At 41.0% G+C, this 23,682-nt stretch overlaps 1 protein-coding gene across 3 annotated transcripts in view; it reads right to left on the bottom strand.

Annotated features, from left to right (window-relative positions):
- The window catches only part of RhoGEF3 (Rho guanine nucleotide exchange factor 3), a 536,802-nt gene that overhangs the window by 305,851 nt on the left and 207,269 nt on the right, over positions 1-23,682 (bottom strand). Inside the window, exon 1 of one of the 3 annotated variants that reach the window (XM_067152079.2) lies at positions 16,124-16,418. The exons of 1 other annotated variant lie outside the window; for it this stretch is intronic. In XM_067152079.2, the coding sequence (XP_067008180.1) occupies positions 16,124-16,188 (65 nt within the window). In that variant the 5' untranslated portion in view covers positions 16,189-16,418. Of the gene's footprint in view, positions 1-15,393; positions 16,419-23,682 lie in introns of those variants that run through there. One more of the 3 variants, XM_067152077.2, reaches the window with a different exon arrangement.

Raw genomic sequence — 23,682 nt, 5'->3', positions numbered from 1 at the left:
ACGTAACGCGACTCCGATGTGGGTATACAAGCACGGACATGTACGCAAGGGGATTCATGTGGCAGTCGTGTCGTGCTGAGGTGAATGCGTTAAATGCGGCCAAGTGAAATATGGCGACGTTATTACCAAATGCGTCCAAACAGGACCAACGTGCAGCTAATCTGTTCTTGGCTGCCAAAGGATAAACATCGGTGGACATCCATCCGAGAATGAAGATTGTGTATGGGGCAGCATGTCTGTCGAAAATCACCGCTGTGGAATGGTGCACCAACTTCCGTGCGGGTCGTGTTTCGACACAAGACGCCGGTCGATCTGGGAGGCCAGCCTCATCCATTACGCCAACTCAAGTGGGAGACACTCGAGCACCCGCCCTGCAGTCCTGATCTCTACCCATGCGATTATCACGCATTCGGTTCCCTAGAAAAGGCCTTGATGGGTCGACGTTTACTGACGGACAAGAATATGCAGCAGACGGTTACGGACTTCTTCACGCAGCAGGACACGGTGTTTTACCATCAGGGGATCTTCAACCTGGTGTGTCGGTGGGATGAGTGCCTACATGCTCACGCGATTTTTCATGATTGGCATTCAGATTCAGGACTGTACGGCCGTCGAACGGAAACATTTTGATCGCTCCTTATAGGTCATTATTTGTCCAGTACGGTGTAAGAACCAAGCATCAGGTTAAGTTTTAAAAAGTACACACAACAGGTTCAATTAATTACAAATTTCGCAGAGATGTACACTGTCTACTTGTGGATTTCCCACAAGCATATGATAGTGTGAATAGCACGCAATATGGCAGCAACTGGAAAGGGCACAAGTTGCCAGGAAACTAAAAAAATAAAAAATAAAATAAAAACCCTAACACAAGCATGTATACAAGAAGCAACATGCTCAGTGCAAGTGAATGGATAGAGGTCGGAGAAGTTCGAAGTGAGGACTGGAGTGCGACAGGGAGACTGCCTTTCCCCCCTCCCCCGCCACCCCTTCTGTTTAATCTGGTACTAGAAAGAGTACTGAGGAAAGTAACAAACTAGAGACAGGAATTCAATGGATAGAAGAATCAACACCCTGGCATACGCGGATGATGTAGTCTTGACAGCACAGAATGAGCAAGATCTTGTTAAAATCACAAGAGTTTTAACAGAGAAGAAGCAATTACTGTGGGCTTAAATATGAATATGGAAAAGACCAAATACCTTGTAGTGAGCAGAGAAAACAATAACAAATCCTCAGATGTGGATGGAGAAGTCTCTGAAAGAGTAAAAGCATTGAAATATCTTGAGACAGTACTCAGTGAGAGGAATGAAACAGACCAAGAAATAATGGCTAGAATTCAAGTAGGAAACAGGTCAAGGTTTGCAGTCGGAAAGCTGCTGAAGTCCCGGCTTCTATCGAGACAGGCGCAGATAAGCATCTACCGGACTGTAATACAACCCGTGGTCCTATACGGAGCAGAGACCTGGACTCTGACCCAAAAAAAAAAAAAAAAAAAAAAAAAAAAAAAAAAAAAAAAAAAAAAAAAAACTCATGACATTTGAGAATGCTGTGCTGAGACAGATTTTTGGACAAGTGAAGGATAGAGGAGAATGGAGGAAAAGGAAAAACCTAACTTCAGGAATTGTACAAATTGCTAGACATTGTGGCAGTGATTAAAGAGAGGAGGATGAAGTGGTATGGACACGTAATGCGTCGAGGTCAGGGAACCACGCAGGCGGTGAAAGAAAACATCAGAGGCAAAAGACCAAAGAGAAGTCCACCACTCAGATGGACAGATGGCGTCAGAGAGGGTGTGAGCAGAATGGGACTAACAAAAGAAGAATACACGGATCGAAAAAGGTGCAGGAGGCTAATTGGCGAGGCCAAAAACCGACAACGGTTTTAAGTAAGTAAGTAAGTAGTGAGTAAAGGGCGTATAACTGGGTAAAAACGTTTGACATCTCAGCATGCAACCAGCAAGTCAATGTAAGCAATATATGTGAGATTTTCTTCAACCGAACTGTCACATCCCAGCTCTTTACTTGAAAGTAGAAACACCATATCAACAAAAACATATAAATACAGGGTAGCTTAATTACAAATGTTTATACACTGGGTAGGAAATAGTTTTAGTTTCCACGGAAACAGTTCTGATTCTTTGAATAATATTGTTATTGATAACTTGTTTATTTTCGACTATGAAGATTCTGAACTAAATAAATTTGCTTAGCCCTTCGTGGGACTTAATAATGTATGATTATATGACAAATATTTTATGAGAATTAGTAACGTAAGAAAAGTGATACTTAACAGTAAAATGCAAATAAATGCTGAATAGATTTACATTCAGTTTAAACGAAAATCCACCATGTTCTGTATTTATTTATAGTATTTACTGCATAGTGGCATATATTTGTTCAGAAATAAAAGAAATGTGTGACACACAAAATGAAGGAACCTCTAAAAGACTTTCTTCTCTGGGAACATCTAACGCCCGAAGTAAATAATAAGCTCATTATTGCCGTGTGGTGCTGTTCACTGTACGGTCCGCACCTTGATAACATAAGGAGTACGATCTTCAACAACACATGTCAACAATGCCATACAAATCTTCAGTTCAGAATCTTCGGAGTCGAATAACAAACAAGATATCAATAACAATATTATTCAAAGAATAAGAACTGTTTCCGTGGAAACTAAAACTATACCTGTTGTGAGGGCTTAGGGGCCTTCTCCATATCGGAAGTTACACTGCTGTTACAAGAAGAACCAGGTCAGCGAGATAGTTTTATTTCTGTAAGTGAACTCTTTCAATAGCAGAACTGCTGTATGCAACCAACATCCTCCCAAGTTGTTACCAAGGTGGACGTGAAGTTGACTGTCGATGGACATCAGATGATTCTGATGTCTCCACCTGGCCATTAGAAGATTTTGGAGTCGTCAGCCAGCTATCAGAAGATTTTGGAGTCGCCAGATGATAATCAGAAGATTTTGGAGTCACCAGATGATCAACAGAAGATTTTGGAGTCACCAGATGATAATCAGAAGATTTTGGAGTCACCAGATGATAATCAGAAGATTTTAGAGTCACCAGATGATCAACAGAAGATTTTGGAGTCACCAGATGATCATCAGAAGATTTTGGAGTCACCAGATGATCATCAGAAGATGTGAATTAGCCTAAGATTTGTGTCTGTATGTGTGTGGGTGTTTGTGGGTGTGGATGGGTGTGGGTGTTTGTGGGTGTGGGTGTGTGTGGATGGGTGGGTTTGTGTGGGTAGGTGGGTTTGTGTGTAGGGGTGCGTTTGTGTGTGTGTTTGTGGGTGGGTGCGTGGGTACTGGGTTTTACCGGAAGTAATGTACGAACGTCATTATGTAACAAATTTCATACATTAGAATATTATTGGGTAAGGGAGAATTTATTAATCGGTTAGAGTGTCTGGCTGTTGTATGGGTGGTACTGAGTTCAATTACGAGCCCTGTACAGGGTTCTTCTCGCCTAAGGTGGTGCCTGCTCTGCCAGGACTCACACAGCCCAGAATAAATAATTGAGGTACTACTTATGCAATCGGTACAGAGCTCCAGGGGCGAGCAATGTAGAAGGGTCAATTTATCTGGGGCTGATGACCTAGATGTTAGGCCCCTATTATCATCATCATCATCATCATGAAAAATACCGGCGAAGGATAGCTGCAGTACAGCTGAGATCAGCTTTAAGAATTACAGAAGGTGGCTTATGGCAAACGAATGGAACGATGGCATCAAAGATTCACGAGGAGAATTGACTAAGCGGCTGATACCACGTTGAAGTTAATTATTAGCTTACGCAGCTCTTGACAGGCCATGGATACTTTAGAAAATTTCTACATAGAACAGGCAAGCGAGCAATCCGTTGTGTATTTATTGTAATGATGTTGACGATATAGTTACCATCTTTTTTTCTGTACGTGAACATTGAACTACACGAAGATGTTTAGAAGTTGAGCAAGGAGAAATTACACCAGAATCTATTGTCCTAGTGATGTTACGGAACCAGGAATGTTGAGATCAAATAGCTGCGTAAGCAGAAAGTATCCTACGAGAGAAAGAGAGAGATTTGGATGCTCATGAACGTCAGTAAAAAAGAAACGAAGAAAGAAGAAGCCTGAGTGGGCAAAAGCACGATGCCGCCCTGATGTAATGCGAGAGCGATTCCGGGGCAGAGGTGCACAACGTGGGAAAGGGTGTGTGGTTTTTAGTGGGTAAGAATCCCACACGCTTGTGGAGTGCGGACCCTTCACAAGTGTCTCATGAAAGATTTTCCACACTCCCTCGTAAAAAAAAAAAAAAAAAAAAAAAAAAAAAAAAAAAAAAAAAAAAAAAAATCCACATCATCATCATCATCATCATCATCATCATCATAATAATCCATTTAATTTAAAATCAATCCAATATCTCCCTCCCAACATATTACACCGGTTGGTCGCCACGCTTCTGGGGGAGCGGCGTGGTGCTCTCCCAGCCCTCGAAGGTTTTGTGTTTTCCTCTCAATTTGTATTTGAACGAAATATGTTGCTATTTAAAAAGGTAGGCCAATCTAGTGCTGTACTAAACTATGAGGTGTCACCCAGATCTCAGAAGACTGAAACCAAATGTAGTATTCTCAATAAATCTGATGTTGCTTTTACATGTTTTACACTGTGACAATAAAATTGATTTTATAACTTTAACAACATGTATTTCTATTTTATGCGTAACATATTTGTGTGTAATTAATTCGTACAGAGAAGAACACATTTACTATTTAAATAAGGTGGTTGCTGACGTAGAATATAAATGCAAACGTTGATACGTTGAGTGAATATCGATGACCTACTTCTAATAACACGTATCTGAGAATGCACTTCCTATCCAGTAATTTTCTTAAAACTCTTCACGCTTCCCAGCCATATATAGCTATGCAGTCTACCAGAACAATTTTCGTTGTGTTCCTTTTTCTCTGCACACGTGTAAATCGTTGAAATAGTACAAGTTGAAAACCAAAAATCTATAGCAATCAAAGTAGAAACAGGCGTAGTTCAGGGTTCCGTTATAGGGCATTTTCTCTTGCTCGTGTATATAAGATAATGTAAGGTCAGCACTCTATGCAGATGATATCGCTGTCATAACAAGTGGTAAGGAGTTAACAAATGTGGAAAATAAAGGGTTAGAGATGATACAGAAATCATCCAATTGGTTGCAGGCTGATAAACTATTTTTGAATAGTAACAAGACAGAAGTTATTTCTTTTCACTTAATTAAATTAACTTTAAATGAGAATGAACATAGTTCTTTTTTTTTCTGCTAGTTGCTTTACGTCGCACCGACACAGATAGGTCTTATGGCGACGATGGGACGGGAAAGGGCTAGGAGTTGGAAGGAAGGGGCCGTAGCCTTAATTAAGGTACAGCCCAAGCATTTGCCTGGTGTGAAAATAGGAAACCACGGAAAACCATTTTCAGGGCTGCCGACAGTGGGGTTCGAACCTACTATCTCCCGAGTACTGGATACTGGCCGCACTTAATCAAATGCAGCTATCGAGCTCGGTGAACATAGTTCTGTCATGTTATTGGGAATATTGGATTCTACGTTAACCTGGTATACTCACAAAAGTTACGTAAAAAAAAAGACTGTCTAGAGGGATATTTTTACTTCGAAGGCCTTAAGAATCAGTTAATAGTAATCAGATGTTGTGTGCATACTATGCTTTCTTCCATTCAAATTTGTCGTACGGTACCATATTATGTGGGAATTCGACAGACACACAAGATGTGTTTAAGTAGTAAAACAGGCAATAAGATGTATAAAAGGAAAGGTCGTGCAGGCCTATGTTTCAAGAACTTGCTAGTATGACTCTCCCATCACTATACATATTTCTTCTTGCTAGTTGCTTTGCGTCGCACCGACACAGATAGGTCTTATGGCGACGATGGGACAGGATAGGCCTAGGAATGGGAAGGGAGCGACCGTGACCTTAATTCAGGTACAGCCCCAGCATTTGCCTGGTGTGAATATAGGAAACCACGGAAAACCAGTGGGGTTCGAACCCACTCTCCCGGATGCGAGCTCACAGCTGCGCGCTCCTAACCGCATGGTTAACTCGCCCGGTTATACATATTTCATTGCATTCTTAATTTCAAATAAAAACTCGATGAACTGACATCTCGTAGAAATATTCACTCATACGATACACGAAGAAGGAATGATTCAGATTTACCACACGTTAGATGGATAAAGACACAATAAATTATAAATATAACGGGAATACATTGTTCAATAAGCTGCCCTCCCAATGGAATGATATGTACTTAAGTAACTTCAAACCATATCCCAAAAATGGCTGTTATTAGACAGTTTTTATTCACTATCAGAATATGAAGAAAAAGTAACGGTATTGTCAAGCGGCGAATATGAAAGTTAACACCTTCCTAATAGGTAGATAACACTGGTAGTTTTGATCAGCTCCAAAGACTACTATTCAATAGACAAATAGCCCAAAGTGTCATGATATGCTTTCATTTTATTTCCCATATCCGCCGCTTGACAATAGCGTTATTTTTCTTCATATTCTGATGAAAATGAAAATCCACAGCCTGTTTCCAGTCATTCGACCGGGTCAGAAATGGGATGAATGAAGCCCCATCTACCGGCGAGGATAGGAATTGTGCCGGCTGCCGAAACCTGTCGGACACCTCTGGGGCAAAAATTTATAACTTACAGATAAAATTAAATGATAGTGGAGAGTGTTGCTGGAATGAAAGATGACAGGGAAAACCGGAGTAACCGGAGAAAAACCTGTCCCGCCACCGCTTTGTCCAGCACAAATCTTGCAAGGAGTAACCGGGATTGATGATGATTATTCTTGTTTAGAGGGGCCTAACATCTAGGTCATCGGACCCTATGGTACGAAATGAGACGAAATGCGATTACAATTTAAAAATAATAACAAATTCATCCACTGACCAGAAGTCAAAACGTGATGATGAAGAATGAACTGATGAATATTAATTTAAAACAATCAGATGATAAGACGCGCAATGCTCACATTCCCAGAAACAATGTTACTGACTAAGGGACTGCTTCCAAAGCCCAATCCTGAATCGATGATGCCTGTCTAAACGGGCCAATATCTATGTCAACGATCCCGCATAATGGCACTTATCGCTAGTAAAGGAGAACCATGGTATTTCTCAAAATGCGGTACTAATCAAAGGTAGCGTAAACTGACGGTGATACAAACATTATGGTACTACTAACAAGTATTGTACCTCGTACAGGGAACGCACACCTATGGTATTTCTCACACCCAACGCAAACCGATGAGGTTCCTCACCTAGGTGTAGTAATCACGGGCGCCGGTATTCCCGTAGTGGTCCTCACATAGTGGGTACCAATCACAGGCAACGCAGACCCACGGTGTCGCGCATACAGTGGTACAACTCCCAGGCTACGCCCAGACGCGTAGTGTTGCTCACATGGGTACGACTCAAGGGTACTGGAAACCCACAATCCACACGCACTGCTGCTACGAATCACAAACCTATTGTGTACCTAATATAGTGGCACTACTCGCAAGTAAAGGCGACCCATTAACCGGGATTTGAACCACTGAATCCAGCGGTGTGAGGCCGGTGCGCTGCCGCCTGAGCCACGGAGGCTCCTTCACATTATGATGGTGAATAAAAACTGTTTAGTAACAGCCAATATTTTAGATATGTTTTGGAGTTCCTTAACGGCATATCTTTCCATTGGGTAGACAGCTTATTGAACAATTGGACCCCATTATATCTAGAATTTTCTTGTGTCTTTTTCAATCCATATGCAGTGCTCAATTTAGAGGCATTTAGATGTATTTATACAGGGTGATCGTAAACTACGTGGACTGAGTATAAGAGCAAAAAATTACGCGGATATCTCGCGCCATTGTCAATTTATCAGCCAATCAGATCACTTCATGGGCGAGCCATGAGCATCAATTATTATTATTATTATTATTATTATTATTATTATTATTATTATTATTATTATTATTATTTTTATTATGTTCACAACATCATCATAGACTGTTACGCCTTTCAGCGTTCAGTTTGCAAACCTCTGTAAATTTACTAAACGTGTCCACAATCTTCTTTTTGTAATAATAATAATAATAATAATAATAATAATAATAATAATAATAATAATAATAATAATGTTTTTGGCTTTACGTCCCACTTAGTACATTTTACGGTTTTCGGAGACGCCGAGGTGTCGGAATTTAGTCCTGCAGGAGTTCTTTAACGTGCCAGTAAATCTACCGACATGAGGCTGACGTATTTGAGTACCTTCAAATACCACCGGACTGAGCAAGAATCGAACCTGCCAAGTTGCGGTCTGAAGGCCAGTGCCTCAACCGTCTGATCCACTCAGCCCGACCCTCTATTTGTAACCAGCTCTATGGGCTCGTTCAGTTCCATACATCTTATATTTAAATAATTAGAAACCCAGTCTAAACGTCGTCGTCTTGGTCTCACTCTACTTTTCTTACCCTCCATAAAAGAGTCCATTATTCTCCTTGGTAACATACCTTCTCAATTCGTCTCACATGACCGCACCACCGAAGCCGGCCTATGCGCGTAGTTTCATCAACCAATCACTACTGATCTCCATTTAGGGCAGTCGCCCAGGTGGCAGATTCCCTATCCGTTGTTTTCCCAGCCTTTTCTTAAATGATTTCAAAGAAATTTATTGAACATCTCCCTTGGTAAGTTATTCCAATCCCTAACTCTCCTTCCTATAAACCAATATTTTCCCCAATTTGTTCTCTTGAATTCTAACTTTATCATCATATTGTGATATATCCTACTTTTAAAGATGCCACTCAAACTTATTCGTCTACTAATGCCATTCAACGCCATATCTCCACTGACAACTCGGAACATACCACTTAGTCCAGCAACTCGTATCCTTTCTCCCAAGTCTTCCCAGTCCAAAATTTGCAACAGTTTTGTAACGCTACTCTGTTGTCGGAAATCACCTAGAACAAGTCGAGCTACTTTTCTTTGGATTTTTTACAGTTCTTAAATAAAGTAATCCTGATGAGGGTCCCATACACTGGAACCATACTCTAGTTGGGGTCTTACCAGAGACGTACCGGTACATGCCCTCTCCTTTACATCCTTACTACAACCCCTAAATACCCTCATAAGTATGTACAGCGATTACAATCTCATTTATGTGATTACACCAATGAAGATCTTTCCTTATATTGACACCTAGGTACTTACAATGATTCCCATAAGGAACTTTCACCCCCATCAACGCAGTAATTAACACTGAGAGGACTTTCCATATTTGTGAAACTCAAAACCTGACTTTTAACCCCGTTTATCATCATACCATTGCCTACTGTCCATCTCACAACATTATCGAGGTCATTTTGCAGTTGCTCACAATCGTCTAATTTATTACTCTATACAGAATAACATCATCCGCAAAAAGCCTTATCTCTGATTTCACTTCTTTACTCCTATCATTTATAAGAAAATATAAAGATCCAATAATACTGCCTTGAAGAATTCTCCTCTTAATTATTACAGGATCAGATAAAGCTGCGTCTACTCTAATTCTCTGAGACCTATTTTCTAGAAATATAGCCACCCATTCAATCACTATTTTGTCTAGTCCAGTTGCATTACAAGTTGTCCATTTCATGACCGTATCGATGAGTATAATCAAGAAGTAAGTATAAATAACCACCTAATCGATTAGGTGGTTATTTATACTTCTTGATTAGTCCAGTTGCACTCAATTTTGCCAGTAGTATCCTATGATCCACCCTATCAAATGCTTTAGACAGGTCAATCGCGATACAATCCATTTGACTTCCTGAATCCAAGATATCTGCCCATCGAATTGATTCCCAAGTTATCCTTTATCTCCTCATTCGGAGTACCCTCTTAATATAGTTCCCACCTGTTTGTACCAGCAATCATTCTCACTACTTTCATGTCTATTATTTCCAAGTTGTCAATAAAATGTCATGAGCCCACCTAGCTTTCACTCCTGTACCGAAAGTTGGTCTGAAAACAGACCGGGGTAAAGCTAGTTTCAACAGGCGAGTTGGCCGTGCGGTTAGAGCCACGTGGCTGTGAGCTTGCATCCGGAAGATAGTGGGTTCGAATCCCACTGTCGACAGCCCTGAAGATGGTTTTCCGTGGTTTCCCATTTTCACACCAGGCAAATGCTGGAGCTGTACCTTAATTAAGGCCACGGCCGCTTCCTCCATCTCCTAGGCCTTTCCTATCCCATCGTCACCGTAAGACCGATCTGTGTCGGTGCGACGCAAAGCCACTAGCAAAAAAAAAAAAAAAGCTAGTTTTGCCGGGTATTCTGAAAGAACGCAACTGCGAGCTCACTGCATTAGCTTCTCCGCACTTAGATTCTATCTCCATTATTATACTACCATCCTGTGAGAATACACATCCCAAATACTTGAAATGATGTACCTGTTCCGGTTTTGTATTCCAAAGCTGACGTTCATACTCTTAGGTTTTCTCTTACTAACAGCACTTAAGTTTTGGGAAGGAGTTTTGATATCATACTCACTGCACCTATTACCAAGTTCCAAGATATTAGATTGCAGGCTTTCAGCAAAATCTGTCATTAAGACCAAGCCAGTAGCCAAACAACTTACTACATTTCCACCTAACTTTCCACATTCCTGACACTTTATACCTTTCAGTAGATGATCCGTGTAAATTATGAACAACAAAGGGGAAAGATTACAGCCTTGTCTAACTTCTGTAAGGGTTTTGAACATAGAACTCATTCTATCATCAATTCTCACTGCAGTCAAACTGTCAACATAAAAGCCTTTGATCACTGTTAATAATAAACAACAAACTAAAAAGTAGACTCGGGTCCTCATAACGAGGTGATGCAGCTCTTTTCAGGCACACCCCCAATGGAGGTGAGCTGCATGTACCATTTGAACCACATACCAGCCCTCCTGCCAGTCTTAAATTTTTCGCAGTATCGAGAATCGAACGTGGGGCCCCGAGCATGGCAGCTAATAGTGCTAACCGTTGAGCTACAGAGGCGGACATAATAAATAATAAATAAATATGTTTAAAATCTTTCCAAGATAAATGTGAATGATTTCTACAGTTTCGAAGGCATTTAGCAATTTAGTATGCACATTCTCAATACCATGCCTGATATATTGTTATTTATTACGTTCAAATGTAATACATTTTAAAATTACGTTTTTACACATCTTCAAATTTTAAGGTGCATTGTCTACAGAACCACTGCATATTTTTGTGACGCATTTAGATTGCCTCAACTTGAAAATCTGTGTAACAATATTTCGTAACCTTTTAAATCACTTAAAGTTTAAACAAATTAAATCTGTATGAAAAGTTTTGATATTTATTTACTATGTACTGTATATATCTTTAATTGGAAATATGGTGGACAGGATTGTGTATTTTACAGTTATCAATAAGGTTGCCAAATTACATTGCTCTACATGCAGTCGTTTCTGAGAAAATGCACCCCGAATATGAAAAAAAAAAGTAAGTTAGGCCTAAGGGAAACTTAGTTCCGTCATCCTCTGCCTATTCGAAATACACAGCAGAATCGTTTAGAGCAATTTTTAAGGAATGTTATCATTTAAACTGTCCGCCTCTGTGGTGTAGTGGTTAGCGTGATTAGCTGCCACCCCCGGAGGCCCGGGTTCGATTCCCGGCTCTGCCGCGAAATTTGAAAAGTGGTACGAGGGCTGGAACGGGGTTCACTCGGCCTCGGGAGGTCAACTGAGTAGAGGTGGGTTCGATTCCCACCTCAGCCATCCTGGAAGTGGTTTTCCGTGGTTTCCCATTTCTCTTCCAGGCGAATGCCGGGATGGTACCTAACTTAAGGCCACGGCCGCTTCCTTCTCTCTTCCTTGCCTATCCCTTCCAATCTTCCCATCCCTCCACAAGGCCCCTGTTCAGCATAGCAGGCGAGGCCGCCTGGGCGAGGTACTGGTCATACTCCCCAGTTATATCCCCCGACCAAGAGTCTGAAGCTCCAGGACACTGCCCTTGAGGCGGTAGAGGTAGGATCCCGCGCAAAGTCCGAGGGAAAAACCGAACCTGGAGGGTAAACAGATGATGATGATGATGATGATGATCATTTAAACTCATTCTAAAAACATCGATGTGCATTTCAAGTGTATACGTACATATACTCTACCTCCTTGTACTGACTAGCCAAGAAATCTCTATGATAGCGCACCTGTCCTCGTGAACTATAAATATTCAGCCGATCAATTTTCGTGTCAGGAAATGTACATTTATCGTCCATGATTCTGCTTCGGTGGATCAAGGGCAGAGTGTCCGATTCGTGATCTGAAGTTCGCGGGTTCGATTCCTGACTGAGGTAGTCGATTTTTGAAGGACGGTCAAAAATCTTGGCACAATCCTTTTGCTATGTCACAGCTCTCTGGCGGCGCGCTCATTGTCACCAGAAAAACTAAACTCACCCATAGTATCCGTTTCGGCAGAATTCTGCTTTCGTAGCTAGATAGCAGCTTAATCGGAATGTCGAAATTTGTATGCAGGCAACCTAAATGACACCAATTCGAAAGGTTTGCATTACGGTAGCCGAGGACGTACAATTACAATTATTTTATTATTATTATTATTATTATTATTATTATTATTATTATTATTATTATTATTATTATGTTAATAACAAAGATATTTAACGAGGAAGAGAACAAAATAAGGCAGAGGCCATGTATAATTAGAGAGAAGAGAGAGTGCAGAAACATAATTTTAATAGATAGCTGGTGACACAGGTGTAAAAACGAAGGTAGATCAGGAACCTCTCGAAATAACATTTTTTCTGCCCAACCGCCCACAGGTTATTACGGTATTTAATGTTACGCAGTGTATGTTTGGTAGAGACAGCCTACAATCCAGGCATGTTAAATACGCATATGGAAATATGATGGAAATGTAAGTCAGATAGGGGGTAGCGTTCCAACATCTTAGCCGAAGCTTCGTTTTCGATTTCCGGCCACTCCAGGGACTCTTACTTAGGACCGAGGACTGAAACGGGTTTCACCCTTCGTGAGACCAACTGCAGAGCTGTTAATATGAGAGGCAGTGGACCATGCAAAAAACTGGGCTGCTCATGAAATTACGCTGACCACGTCGCTCTCCAAAATCTGCATGCCATCGGACTGGCCAGCGGTCATCTTGGCAAGCTAAGACTCAAACTGAGTACAGCCACGGTTTGGAGTAGTCAGAATATTTTCGAGCGTTGCGTTTCTCAGAATCCAGCAGAATACTATAACGTACGTACTCTTACGCATATTTTCGATTTGCCTTCCACTCGGACTGGAATCCAGCCAGTGATATTCTTTCTACGAAGGCAATTCACTCCAGTCGAGTAATGACAAACGGATCACTAATGATACAATATTTTATCACAATATATAACATTTTGCCAGTCGAACACGTTTCCTCTAACAAAACTTCGGGCTGGTTCAGCCACAGCTTCAAGAATCACGTACACCACGTATGAATAACTGATATAACGAAACTGTGGTATTAAGTCACGAATGGTTAACACAATAACGCACAAAGCTTCCTTTATCAGCTCAACAGAGCGAGTTAAAACAGGAGGCACTATGGTTTCTCAACCGGATTTGGTGGGTCAAGTTAAAAGAACAAGGAACTCCATCTATGCACAATATCGTCATCTCTCTCTTGGTTATATTTTAGTTATTGTACTATTTAATACAAGTTTCGCTTTCAGTGGAGTATTAAATAAACTTAGTGTCTACAGATATTAAATTTACCAAGTACCATTTTGTGTTAAGCAGGTTCCTCTAGGCTACATCAGAAAAGTATATTATGTCAGATTTAGAAAGCTTTATAAGAAGGCAATAAAGTAATTACGTCTCTTGGACCTACAGGTTTAGTGGATCCCAAATATTATGTCCTTGGGCGAGGAGTGTGTGGCGCGTTGTGAGCGCGATGGATCCCAGTTCATCAGACAGGGGCCGCCACTTTTACGGATCAAACTGATTGTAACAAAACTGAGTGAACCCCATAAGAGACCCTCAAGCTATTCTGGATGTAGGCGACAGAGCCAGGGATCGAACGTAGTATTATAGGCATGGCGTACCGGGCAACAACTTGTAGCGCTGAACGATAGCCCATGATTATTATTATTATTTTACAATTTGCTTTACGTCGCACCGACACAGATATGTCTTATGCCGACGATGGGACGAAAGGCCTAGGAGTGGGAAGGAAGCGGCCGTGGCCTTAATTAAGATACAGCCCCAGAATTTGCCTGGTGTGAAAATGGGAAACCACCGAAAATTATCTTCAGGGCTGCTAACAGTGGGGTTCGAACCCATTATCTCCCAGATGCAAGCTCACAGCTGCGCACCCCTAACCGCACGGCCAATTCACCCGGTAGCCCATGATGTTTGGGGATATAAGAACAATATTAACTTTTACATTCAATTTACAAAGCTCACTTTCATATATCTACATTTTGCCAAGTCACTCGCGTGTGTAATCGTCACCTTGCAAGGGAGATACGTGGGACAATACCTCTAGGGGTTACGTCAGTGTGGCAGAGGGGTAACGTCAGTGTGGCAGAACAATATAATAAAAGGGAACACAATATAAGCTTCCCCCATTTACGTCACCTTCCCAAAGTTCCCAATGGGAACATGGCCAAGGGATGATGGCTAATGATGCCCTTTCTGATTCCATACGCTGAACCTAAAGAAAATCCCACACGAATCGCCAGACTTTGAACCCAGGTCAAATGGGTTTCCTCAAACTATTATTATTTGATATGTCCGTGTTTCGCGTAGAAGGAAACTGTGGATTAGGTGCTAGTTTTTCCATCCCGACGACTAGGTTCGAATCCTAGCTACAGTACTATGGGATGAGAATATTACCTAAATGTCACGAGGTGTGAGGAGGGGTATCCAGCCCAAAATCCACAGCTGGAAGTCAAAATAGGTGACGCCAGAAATAACTAGGATAAGCTGAAGATTCTACTCTATCCTGAAACTCCGGCCTAAATTTAAAACGTGTGACCTCATAAATAACTCGTATAAGCTGTAGATTCTGTCCTAACAATTTTCAGATGGGAACGAAACAACAGAATTGGCTAATATCCTATGTAAAAGAGTTACAATAGGTTTTCTAGACCACAACTTAGGTACTTCCACACAAACGCACTTATGCGATGTGGATAAAAATAATTGTATATACTACGATTTGAGTGACAGGAGAATATATTATTTAAAATGCTTCTCCTAAATTAAACGTTGATAAAAATCGCAGCATGTTCTCAATGGCAATTTTAAATATTGTGAGAAATAACGCTTACCGCACAGAAGCAGGGTCACGTTTCAGCTGTGTATCATTCAGGTGTTCACTTTCACAGTCATCACAACTTTTCCGTTTCCTCGACATCTTCATAGCTTGTACTTTTAAAATAAATAAAATCATATCAAGCGGATGAGCAGCTGTTGCTGCACGAGATATGAGTTCGTGGGTTCAGTTCAGGTTCATTAACAACTTATAAACAACGATTTAAAATAAACATACGATTCACATGTTATCACACTAGCAATTCATTTTTTTTAAATCTGGCAAATTGTTAGTCGAAGTAAAACATGAATTGATCATCAACACACTCTATATTTTGAACACCTGTTTTAAAAGCGATTTTATCATACAGTGTATTCCACATTCTTCTGTGTATCAATTACACTCGACAGCCAACGACTTCAGGTGATTAAAATGGCTGTAATTAATTTCGAGAGGAAAATACATAATATACAAATCTGTTTTGATAGTTCGGTCACAAGAATTTCTGGCACATTATGTTCTTAAAATATCCAAAAATTATCACTTAACAGAGAAACACTTTTCAATTTAAGAAACTACTGGATCACACAAAACACTCTTGATTACTTTCACAGTTCCCTACATCTGACGTTCGAGCAATCTCAAGTAAATTGCATACCTTTCTGTCTCGAATTGGGCCCTAACACTAGATCAATAAACACTGAAAACACGAGCGATAAATATGTTTCAGTAGCCAACGAACGCACCGGCACTCTGAAGCTTCCAGACCTTGATTCAGTAGACACAGCATACCTGGAAGGCGTTGAGTCATCGCAGAAGCAGCACAACAAGTGCAATAGGAAGAAACAACACGCAGCTATGAGAGCCAACGGCTACAGACAGACTGCTGAGTGGTTGGGAGGAAACGTCACACGCGACTTCCGCTGAGCACGTGGCCTCTGGACTAGCCAACCACCACACTGTGTCGTCCCATCTTCGGCCGGCCAGATGTTCTGCTCTTCTTTGGAGGGCAAAGGCGCCGGGCTACCTGTGCGAGTCCCTTGGGGAGAACCAAGTGGCAGCTGCATGCCGCAGCTCTTTGTCAGGAGTAGAATACCCAGCAGGAGATGCAGCTGCTCTACAGCCTCAGCCGAGATTGACAGGTCAGCTCTGATTGTCTAGAAACGAGTACACTGCAGATCAACTACGCCACATAATCACAAGGTGTCACGAGTTGAAATACAACAGAAGTAGTATAGCTGATCCGTAGATCAGTGGTCTTGCTTCCGGTAGAAATAATAACCTTGCTGTTTAGTACATAATTGTATTTTATGTAAGTGAAATGGTCGCTTCACTGTACATTTTGTAACCCGGTATAGGCTAGGTGTTCTGTGCTCTCCTATTGACAAGACACCTAGAGAGTTCTATCAGTTTTTCCAGTGGCGTGCGGTGAACGTATGCATTACCCCAGCTGCAAAGTTTTTTTTAAATATAAACAATCGTAGCCCCACTACACTCTCTAAAGTCAACATTACTATTTTATAAGGCTGCATTTTTCGTGGAAATGTCCACCTGAGAAATATATTTCAAGAATATTTTCAACCACACGCTCGCACATACTTCCAAATTGATATTCACGGCAGACGACACCATCATAACTTAATCTATAGCAGATTTTAAACAATGTACTTACAGTTTCATCCGGTGATAGTACAGTCATGGTTTTCACAAAAATACACTAGGACCAACTATTTGTTTTTTACTTAAAAAGCCTAATCTAAACTAATCATCAAAATGTAACTGGTATTTTACCCAGGGGCGAAGCGTCAGGGGAGACAGGATAGACAGCGTGTACCCTTAAAATTTTGTGAAAGAAATATTGTCTAGTTAAATCAATTACATTTTAGAACATTAATTATTTCCAGATTCGTGACATTATTGTATTCCCCGCTTTACTTATTTTCGTCTCACTTCGGCAATGCTAAGATTCGCGTCAGTAACACGAAGCACGTGGGCGAAAGTAGACACTGTCCATTATGTGTATTTTCCCTTTGATTTTCAAAGCTTTCAGATAGAGCAACACTAACGCTATCTGTAGGTGCTGATTGTGGAACTAGGACTTTCCTATAGCGAGATGTCTCCGCCCAGTAGACAGACTTACCAGCGTCTCTTCTTGCTCCCATTGGCTAGTATTTGGATCTCTCTTATAAAGGTGCTCTTATTGGCTACCATCTTAGACATGCTTTTAATGTTATTAATTTGAATTTACTTTATTATAAGACACATCTAAAAATAAATTAATAATATTTAAATACAAAGTATAGTAAACTTACACCTAATAAATTAATGACAGCATCAAAACCCTTCAAGTACGTGCATTTTCTTGCCCGCCAATATTAGTTGCGGTATTATAACTCCAACAACTATCGTCTTCCAGTCTTAATAAGGTACTCCAGAGAACGCATATGGAAAAAATTGCTTAACTTGATGCTGTATATTCCGTTAAAGTCAGTTTCTAGTGAACACGCTATGAGTGCTTTCAGACGAATTAAAACGTATCTATTTAAGGAATGGGATGACTAACCAGAGACTGTCTAACTTGGGAACTCTAGCTATAGAGAAGAAATTTCTGTGGAATCTTAGCAAGACGCCTGACTTCAAGACGAGAGTAATAGATATATTTGCCGAAATAAAGGACAGGCGGATTAAACTAATTTACAAGAATACTGTTTAAGGTGACTTGTACGAAAAACTATTTTCTTATTTCTCTTATTAAATCTATATACTGGTAACATTGAAATATATTGCTATTTTTATTCTAAAAGTATGTTGTTATCTGACAACTCCCGCGGCCTATTTCGTCTATATTTAAAAATGAAGCAAGTGCACGTAGGGTTATAGGTTGTTATAGGGTTTGTCTTATTTTCAGAGTCATTAATATAATACTGAATACAGATGTATGCGTCGAAAACAAAATTCCATATAATAATATGATTAAAAGAATTTAAATAAAAGAAATCTCTGGCTACCCCCTTACTTAGTTCACGCTTCGCCACTGATTTTACCGTCGTTGATGTTTTATAGTTTCACTCGCATACTGAGTGTAGGCTACGTGCATCAACGACAAACGGGGGGAAATATTTGTCATGACGTATAACACGTTATATGCATGAAGAATGCCACATATCTCGCGAAACCTTCACCTATAATCCAAGAGGAACACTGCAAAAAGTCACCATATACCACCATTACAGACAACCAAATACAAACTCTGTGTTCATGCTGGGCAACCTAAACAATTTTCTGCGGCTATCGGAAAACATACTCTACACGTGCCATCAATGAATTGGTCGAAAAAACGGTATACATGCCGAAACCCAAGACTAAAATATATTCTTCTACATTACAATTGATTTCATATACTGGCTCTATTTTGATTAGCAAGACGATGTGGAAGTGGATGTTGATATTTTTCTTGCCGTCTCTATATTAGACTTAACTAAAGTTGGCGTCTGACAGGTAAGGTTGGAGGGAGGAGCACTGCACGTGCCATTTCACGATGTTGCCACAATCCAGCATTCCTTTCTGCATGCTCTTACCCCTCGCTTCCGGCTCACTTGTTCCCTCCTTCATTCTGACCGCTGTGATCTTTTGTAGACTACCTGGCCAGGCGGTGTCGTCCCATTTGCGATCACTCTTATACAAACAATCAGGTTCTTATCATTGACAGTGACAGATTTGGCAACTCCCAGCAAGACGAGCTGCCCTGATGTTTTATCTCCATGGCAACCGCAGTCGCCCCACCCTCGTTTCCATGGCAACCACACAGCCACTCCCTTTATCCCGCCTCGGCAGGCAGTAAACGGACCTCCCTCTAAGAAATGTCAGACACCAACTCTTATTATTAGCAGTATAGTGTGTGGCGCTGAAGACTTCGAGCGGTAGAGGTGGGACCCCTCGCCGAGTATGAGAGGAAAACCAACTCTGGAAGTTAAACGGATAATGAAATGAAATTAAACTTGTTGAAAAAGTAATTGTACCGTAACTGAAGAAAATATTTCTCAGATAACTGTGATTCAGCTCAGTTCATTTTTGTATGTACTTTTCCCACCACTGCTGACTTGTCAACAATACATAAAATTATGCTGACTTACCAATTGAGAGATTTGTCCTTCTACTGCCACTCATCTCCGTTTGATAGCATTACTGGTGCAATTGTACAGGGACTAATCCGCCAATGACTGCTTCAACAGCTATTCCAAATACAAAAATAATCTTTCAAGCAGAATCATTGAACTCAATTGGATCTACGCACTGACGATACTATAAAATTAAATAGATTCCCGCCTGTTTTTTAAATACTCAGGATGGCTTCCAAGTGTTTATTAAGGGCACATAGACATCAGTGGGGTAGCATACTAATGCTGCAACTACAATATTTCATTTGATAACTTCAAATGCCAGACAAATTGAGGCAAGTAGAATGAAGTTACTCTGGGAGGACTGAGAACGGAACAAAGAGTAATCAATGAAGTATTGTAAATATACAGAATAGCAGATAAAAAACAAGGTAAAAAGAATTTTACAAACAAGCAAGCAAGCTAGCTTGCATTTTTCATTATTGTTGATATTGCGATCCTAGTCTAAGGACCTGCAGTATGACGTGGAACCCGAACCACATGAAAGTAACTTTTCACTTCGAAAATCTCTCATGCATTGGCTGGGATTTGAACCGTGGCTGTCTTAGTAAGAAGCCATCGACAATGTCAGTCGGCTATTACGTCCAATACGTCCACTTGTTGGACCGATCTGATTCCTGGCTCTGTCATGAATCTTCAGTTAATAAAACTGAGGAGGGAAGTGGGTTAAAATCATACTCTTGGCCGCCCTTGAAGTAGTTTTCTCCAATCCAGCTCTGAGCGACGCCTGGGATGATACATACCACAGCCACCTGCTTCACAATCGGAGACTCAGTTAATAACAAATATATACATTAGTACAGATACTAAGTCCCAAGACCCTTACTGAAGAACAACGCCAGTGACAGAGTGAGTCGTAATTTTCCAGACGAAGCGTAACACGTTTGGAATGATGAAGGTCAAGACAGGAAAACATGAAAATATTCCATTCATACATAAGAGTTCACTGTAATTTTATGGGATGTGGTTAGTATTGTCAATAGGCGTGCTGTAATTGTAATATGGGCTAATAGCATCCCGCGAACGGCCTGAGACGGAAGAGCGCTGACTGTGTCTAAGTTAGCAGGTTCGATTCCGGCAGGCAAGGTGACTCCACCGATCCCAAAATATCTGACGTAAGTTGAAAGATGTTTTAGTTTGGGTGAGAAGTATGAATAGCCCAGTAGCTTAGCTGCTAGCTTTAGACCCAGATGACAGAGATTATAATCCCAGTGGATCCTAGGGTTGATAATGTCACTAGCTTCTCATCAAAAAGGCCGCGGTTTGAATCACGGCCATTACAAAAGGGATGTTTTACGTAAACAGTCACGTGAAACTATAAGCTTGCTTGCGTATTGCATATTTCCTGAAAGCCAGGCGGTTGATACTTCATTTTAGGGGTGTTTGGGTTATTACAGTCAACAGTCGTGTATTTCACTGGCGTAGGTGTATGAACTTGAAATATAAAATAATCTATTATATCTATTACATAAAATTGAAAACTCACAGATTCCGAAATCTCTTACAATATGAAGTTCAAATTTCACACGATGGTTATTCTGATGCGTTAGGTGCCCCTAAGGAAGGATTTGAACAACAAAAACTCCAGTTGTAGGGGGATGAATCGGGGGTAAAGCCTGAAAAACAAGATATAATTCCTCCGATACCGTATGCCGTATCAAGTTGGAATTTCATATAACGATTGTTATTTTATGACCTAGATGTTAAGTAAGATAAGGTTTGAAAACATTCCACCCCTCAAGGTGTTCCAGAAGGGTTAAAGCCAGAAAACAAAAATATTCACATTCCTCCAAAGCCGTTTGACAAATAAACTTGAAATTTCATGTGATGATTGCCCATTCCAGTCCTAGAAATTATTTAAGAAATGTTTTTAAATATTCCACCCCGAATGGATTCAGAAAACAAAAATATTCATTCCTCCGAAACAGCTTGACATTCGCAATTCAAATCTTACATCATGGTTACCCTTTTATGCCATAGATGTTGAAATAAGCAATGGTATTTTTATTTATTCTCCAAGAGAGATATCAGCTTACAAATAGTAAGTGACCACAGGGGTCCTGAAACAATATTACAGTTACTTGCATTGTTGAATATAATTGTGGATGGTATTGTTTAAGGCGATGCCATTCAGACGAGTTAAAGGCAATCCGTGGCTTTTCATATGTTTCCAAGTCAAAAGTGGCACAGCATCCTTACTTCCAAACAGTAGTCCTATAACACACCAGTTTTTCAATGGAACACGGTAGTGATCAGATAGGTACGGTAGACAGGGTTCGTAGATGGACTTCATCTCCTGGTTGACTTCAGGTGCCTGACGTTGATCCGTTTCAAAGCGAATTGTTTGATCTAACAGAACAGAACAACCTTTCCGGTGCTCCGATTTACTGCGATTATATCAGCTATTCTACAAGATCCGTTAGGAGACTCACAGCGTACTTCGTGGGTTTCCCATCCTAACGATATCAGGGATGTGATGTCTTGCATTCACCAGCACGTGTCCAAGAATTTCATTCTCGCCGCAATCTGGAATACGGTAGCGGATTGTGCTGCAACATGCTGTAATGCTGCATGACATTTTCAGCGCATTAGTCTATTCGGAGCATGAAAACCCCTTTCTACTGCGCATCCATTAATTAGTTTGAGGCACATCTGAGTACAGAACGACTCCCTTGTCTCTCAAGGTATGCTTTGTCCAGGCATCATCTAGAACAGGCCCTCTCAGGGTGCATGCACCAGGTGCAAAAGACGACTTCTCTTGGTTGACCAGAGTGCAGACCCCCACTTCTCGATTTGGAGCAATAGCGCTGTCTCTCACTCTTTCCCCACGCCTGTCTCGCTCGCTCTGCCTGTCTCCCTCTTCCTCACTTGCTCTGTAGCGCTCCAAATCCGAGCCGAGTTGAGCCGAGCTTAGCCGAGTAGCCCAGAGACGAAGCGTTGGTCCGAGCCGAGCCGAGTGGGACCGATGCACTGTGCACAGAAACTCTGCGCCTCAATTAGCACGCGTGAGATTTTGGGCGTTTGAGAGGCCCTGATCTAGAAGTTCATTTCGGTATTTGTCTGCCAGACCAATGTAAGGCTTCGGCTGGGAAGCCGTGTAGTTTAGATAAGTCATTTCTGCTGGAAGATTTCTGAGGAAATGCAAATGAGCGTCATTGACGTTACCCCTGTATGGTTAGTCCTCAGCCCGAAGGCTGGTTGGATCCTCAGCAGCTCCACCATCAGCTGTCACAGATGGCCTAGGCATCACTGAAGAGGCGTACTAGGGAAATGAGGAGTGAGGTAGTTTCCCGTTGCTTTCCTCACCGAGCCAGAAGCCATTACATATCAGTCTGCCAAGTCCACTGAAATGCATGCACCAACTGACCCTATGAGCAAAATTTTCACACCATTCATAGCAGGGACAGGCTGCAGAAGGAATACCATTACCAGCATCACTCATACCTCAGTCACTTTCGTTTTGTCAAAGCAGAGGGTAAAGCTGAGACAGATCAATGAAAGTAACAAAATTGCTCTAGCCCATACCAGAAGACATAGTGCACTGTAAACACTAGGTCCCGCCAGCAAAGGCACATTTTACTCCTAAGGGGTTGAAATAGTGGTTAGCTTCGAAAATAAAAATGTTAATTCATCCGAAACTGTTCGACGTGCAAAGTTGAAATTTCACATGATAGTCGCTATTTTACGTTGTACATGCCATTAAGGAATATTTTTTAAAGTATTCCACCCCTAAGGGGTTTAAATGGGGATTGGCTCAGAACACAAAGAGTGATTTCTCCCAAACTGTTCGATGCACGAAGCCGAAATTTCACATTTTTAAGATGTTAAGAGAGGGTTTGAAACTGTTTTTGTTCTTCGGGGTTCAAATGAGGTTAGATACGGGAATATAAATATATAATTCCTCCAAAGCCGTTTGACGTACGAACTGAAGGTGTATTCTACAAGTTCTGAACGTTTGTCAGTACTCGACCAACAGCCTGAGCACAAGGAAAAGCCAGCCCTTACTATTGTATGTCCATACCTTTTACAACAACATGCAAGTTTATATGTATTATTTTCATACTTTTACACTTGTTTTCTCTTTTTCTTATTTTACAGTTGATGTCAACAGGGCTACATTTTAAACT

Source organism: Anabrus simplex, chromosome 1 (genome assembly GCF_040414725.1).
Source record: "Anabrus simplex isolate iqAnaSimp1 chromosome 1, ASM4041472v1, whole genome shotgun sequence".
NCBI classification, from domain to species: Eukaryota; Metazoa; Arthropoda; class Insecta; order Orthoptera; family Tettigoniidae; genus Anabrus; species Anabrus simplex.
The sequence above is the reverse complement of the archived record's forward strand: the minus strand, read 5'-3'. Positions and strand labels throughout refer to the sequence as shown.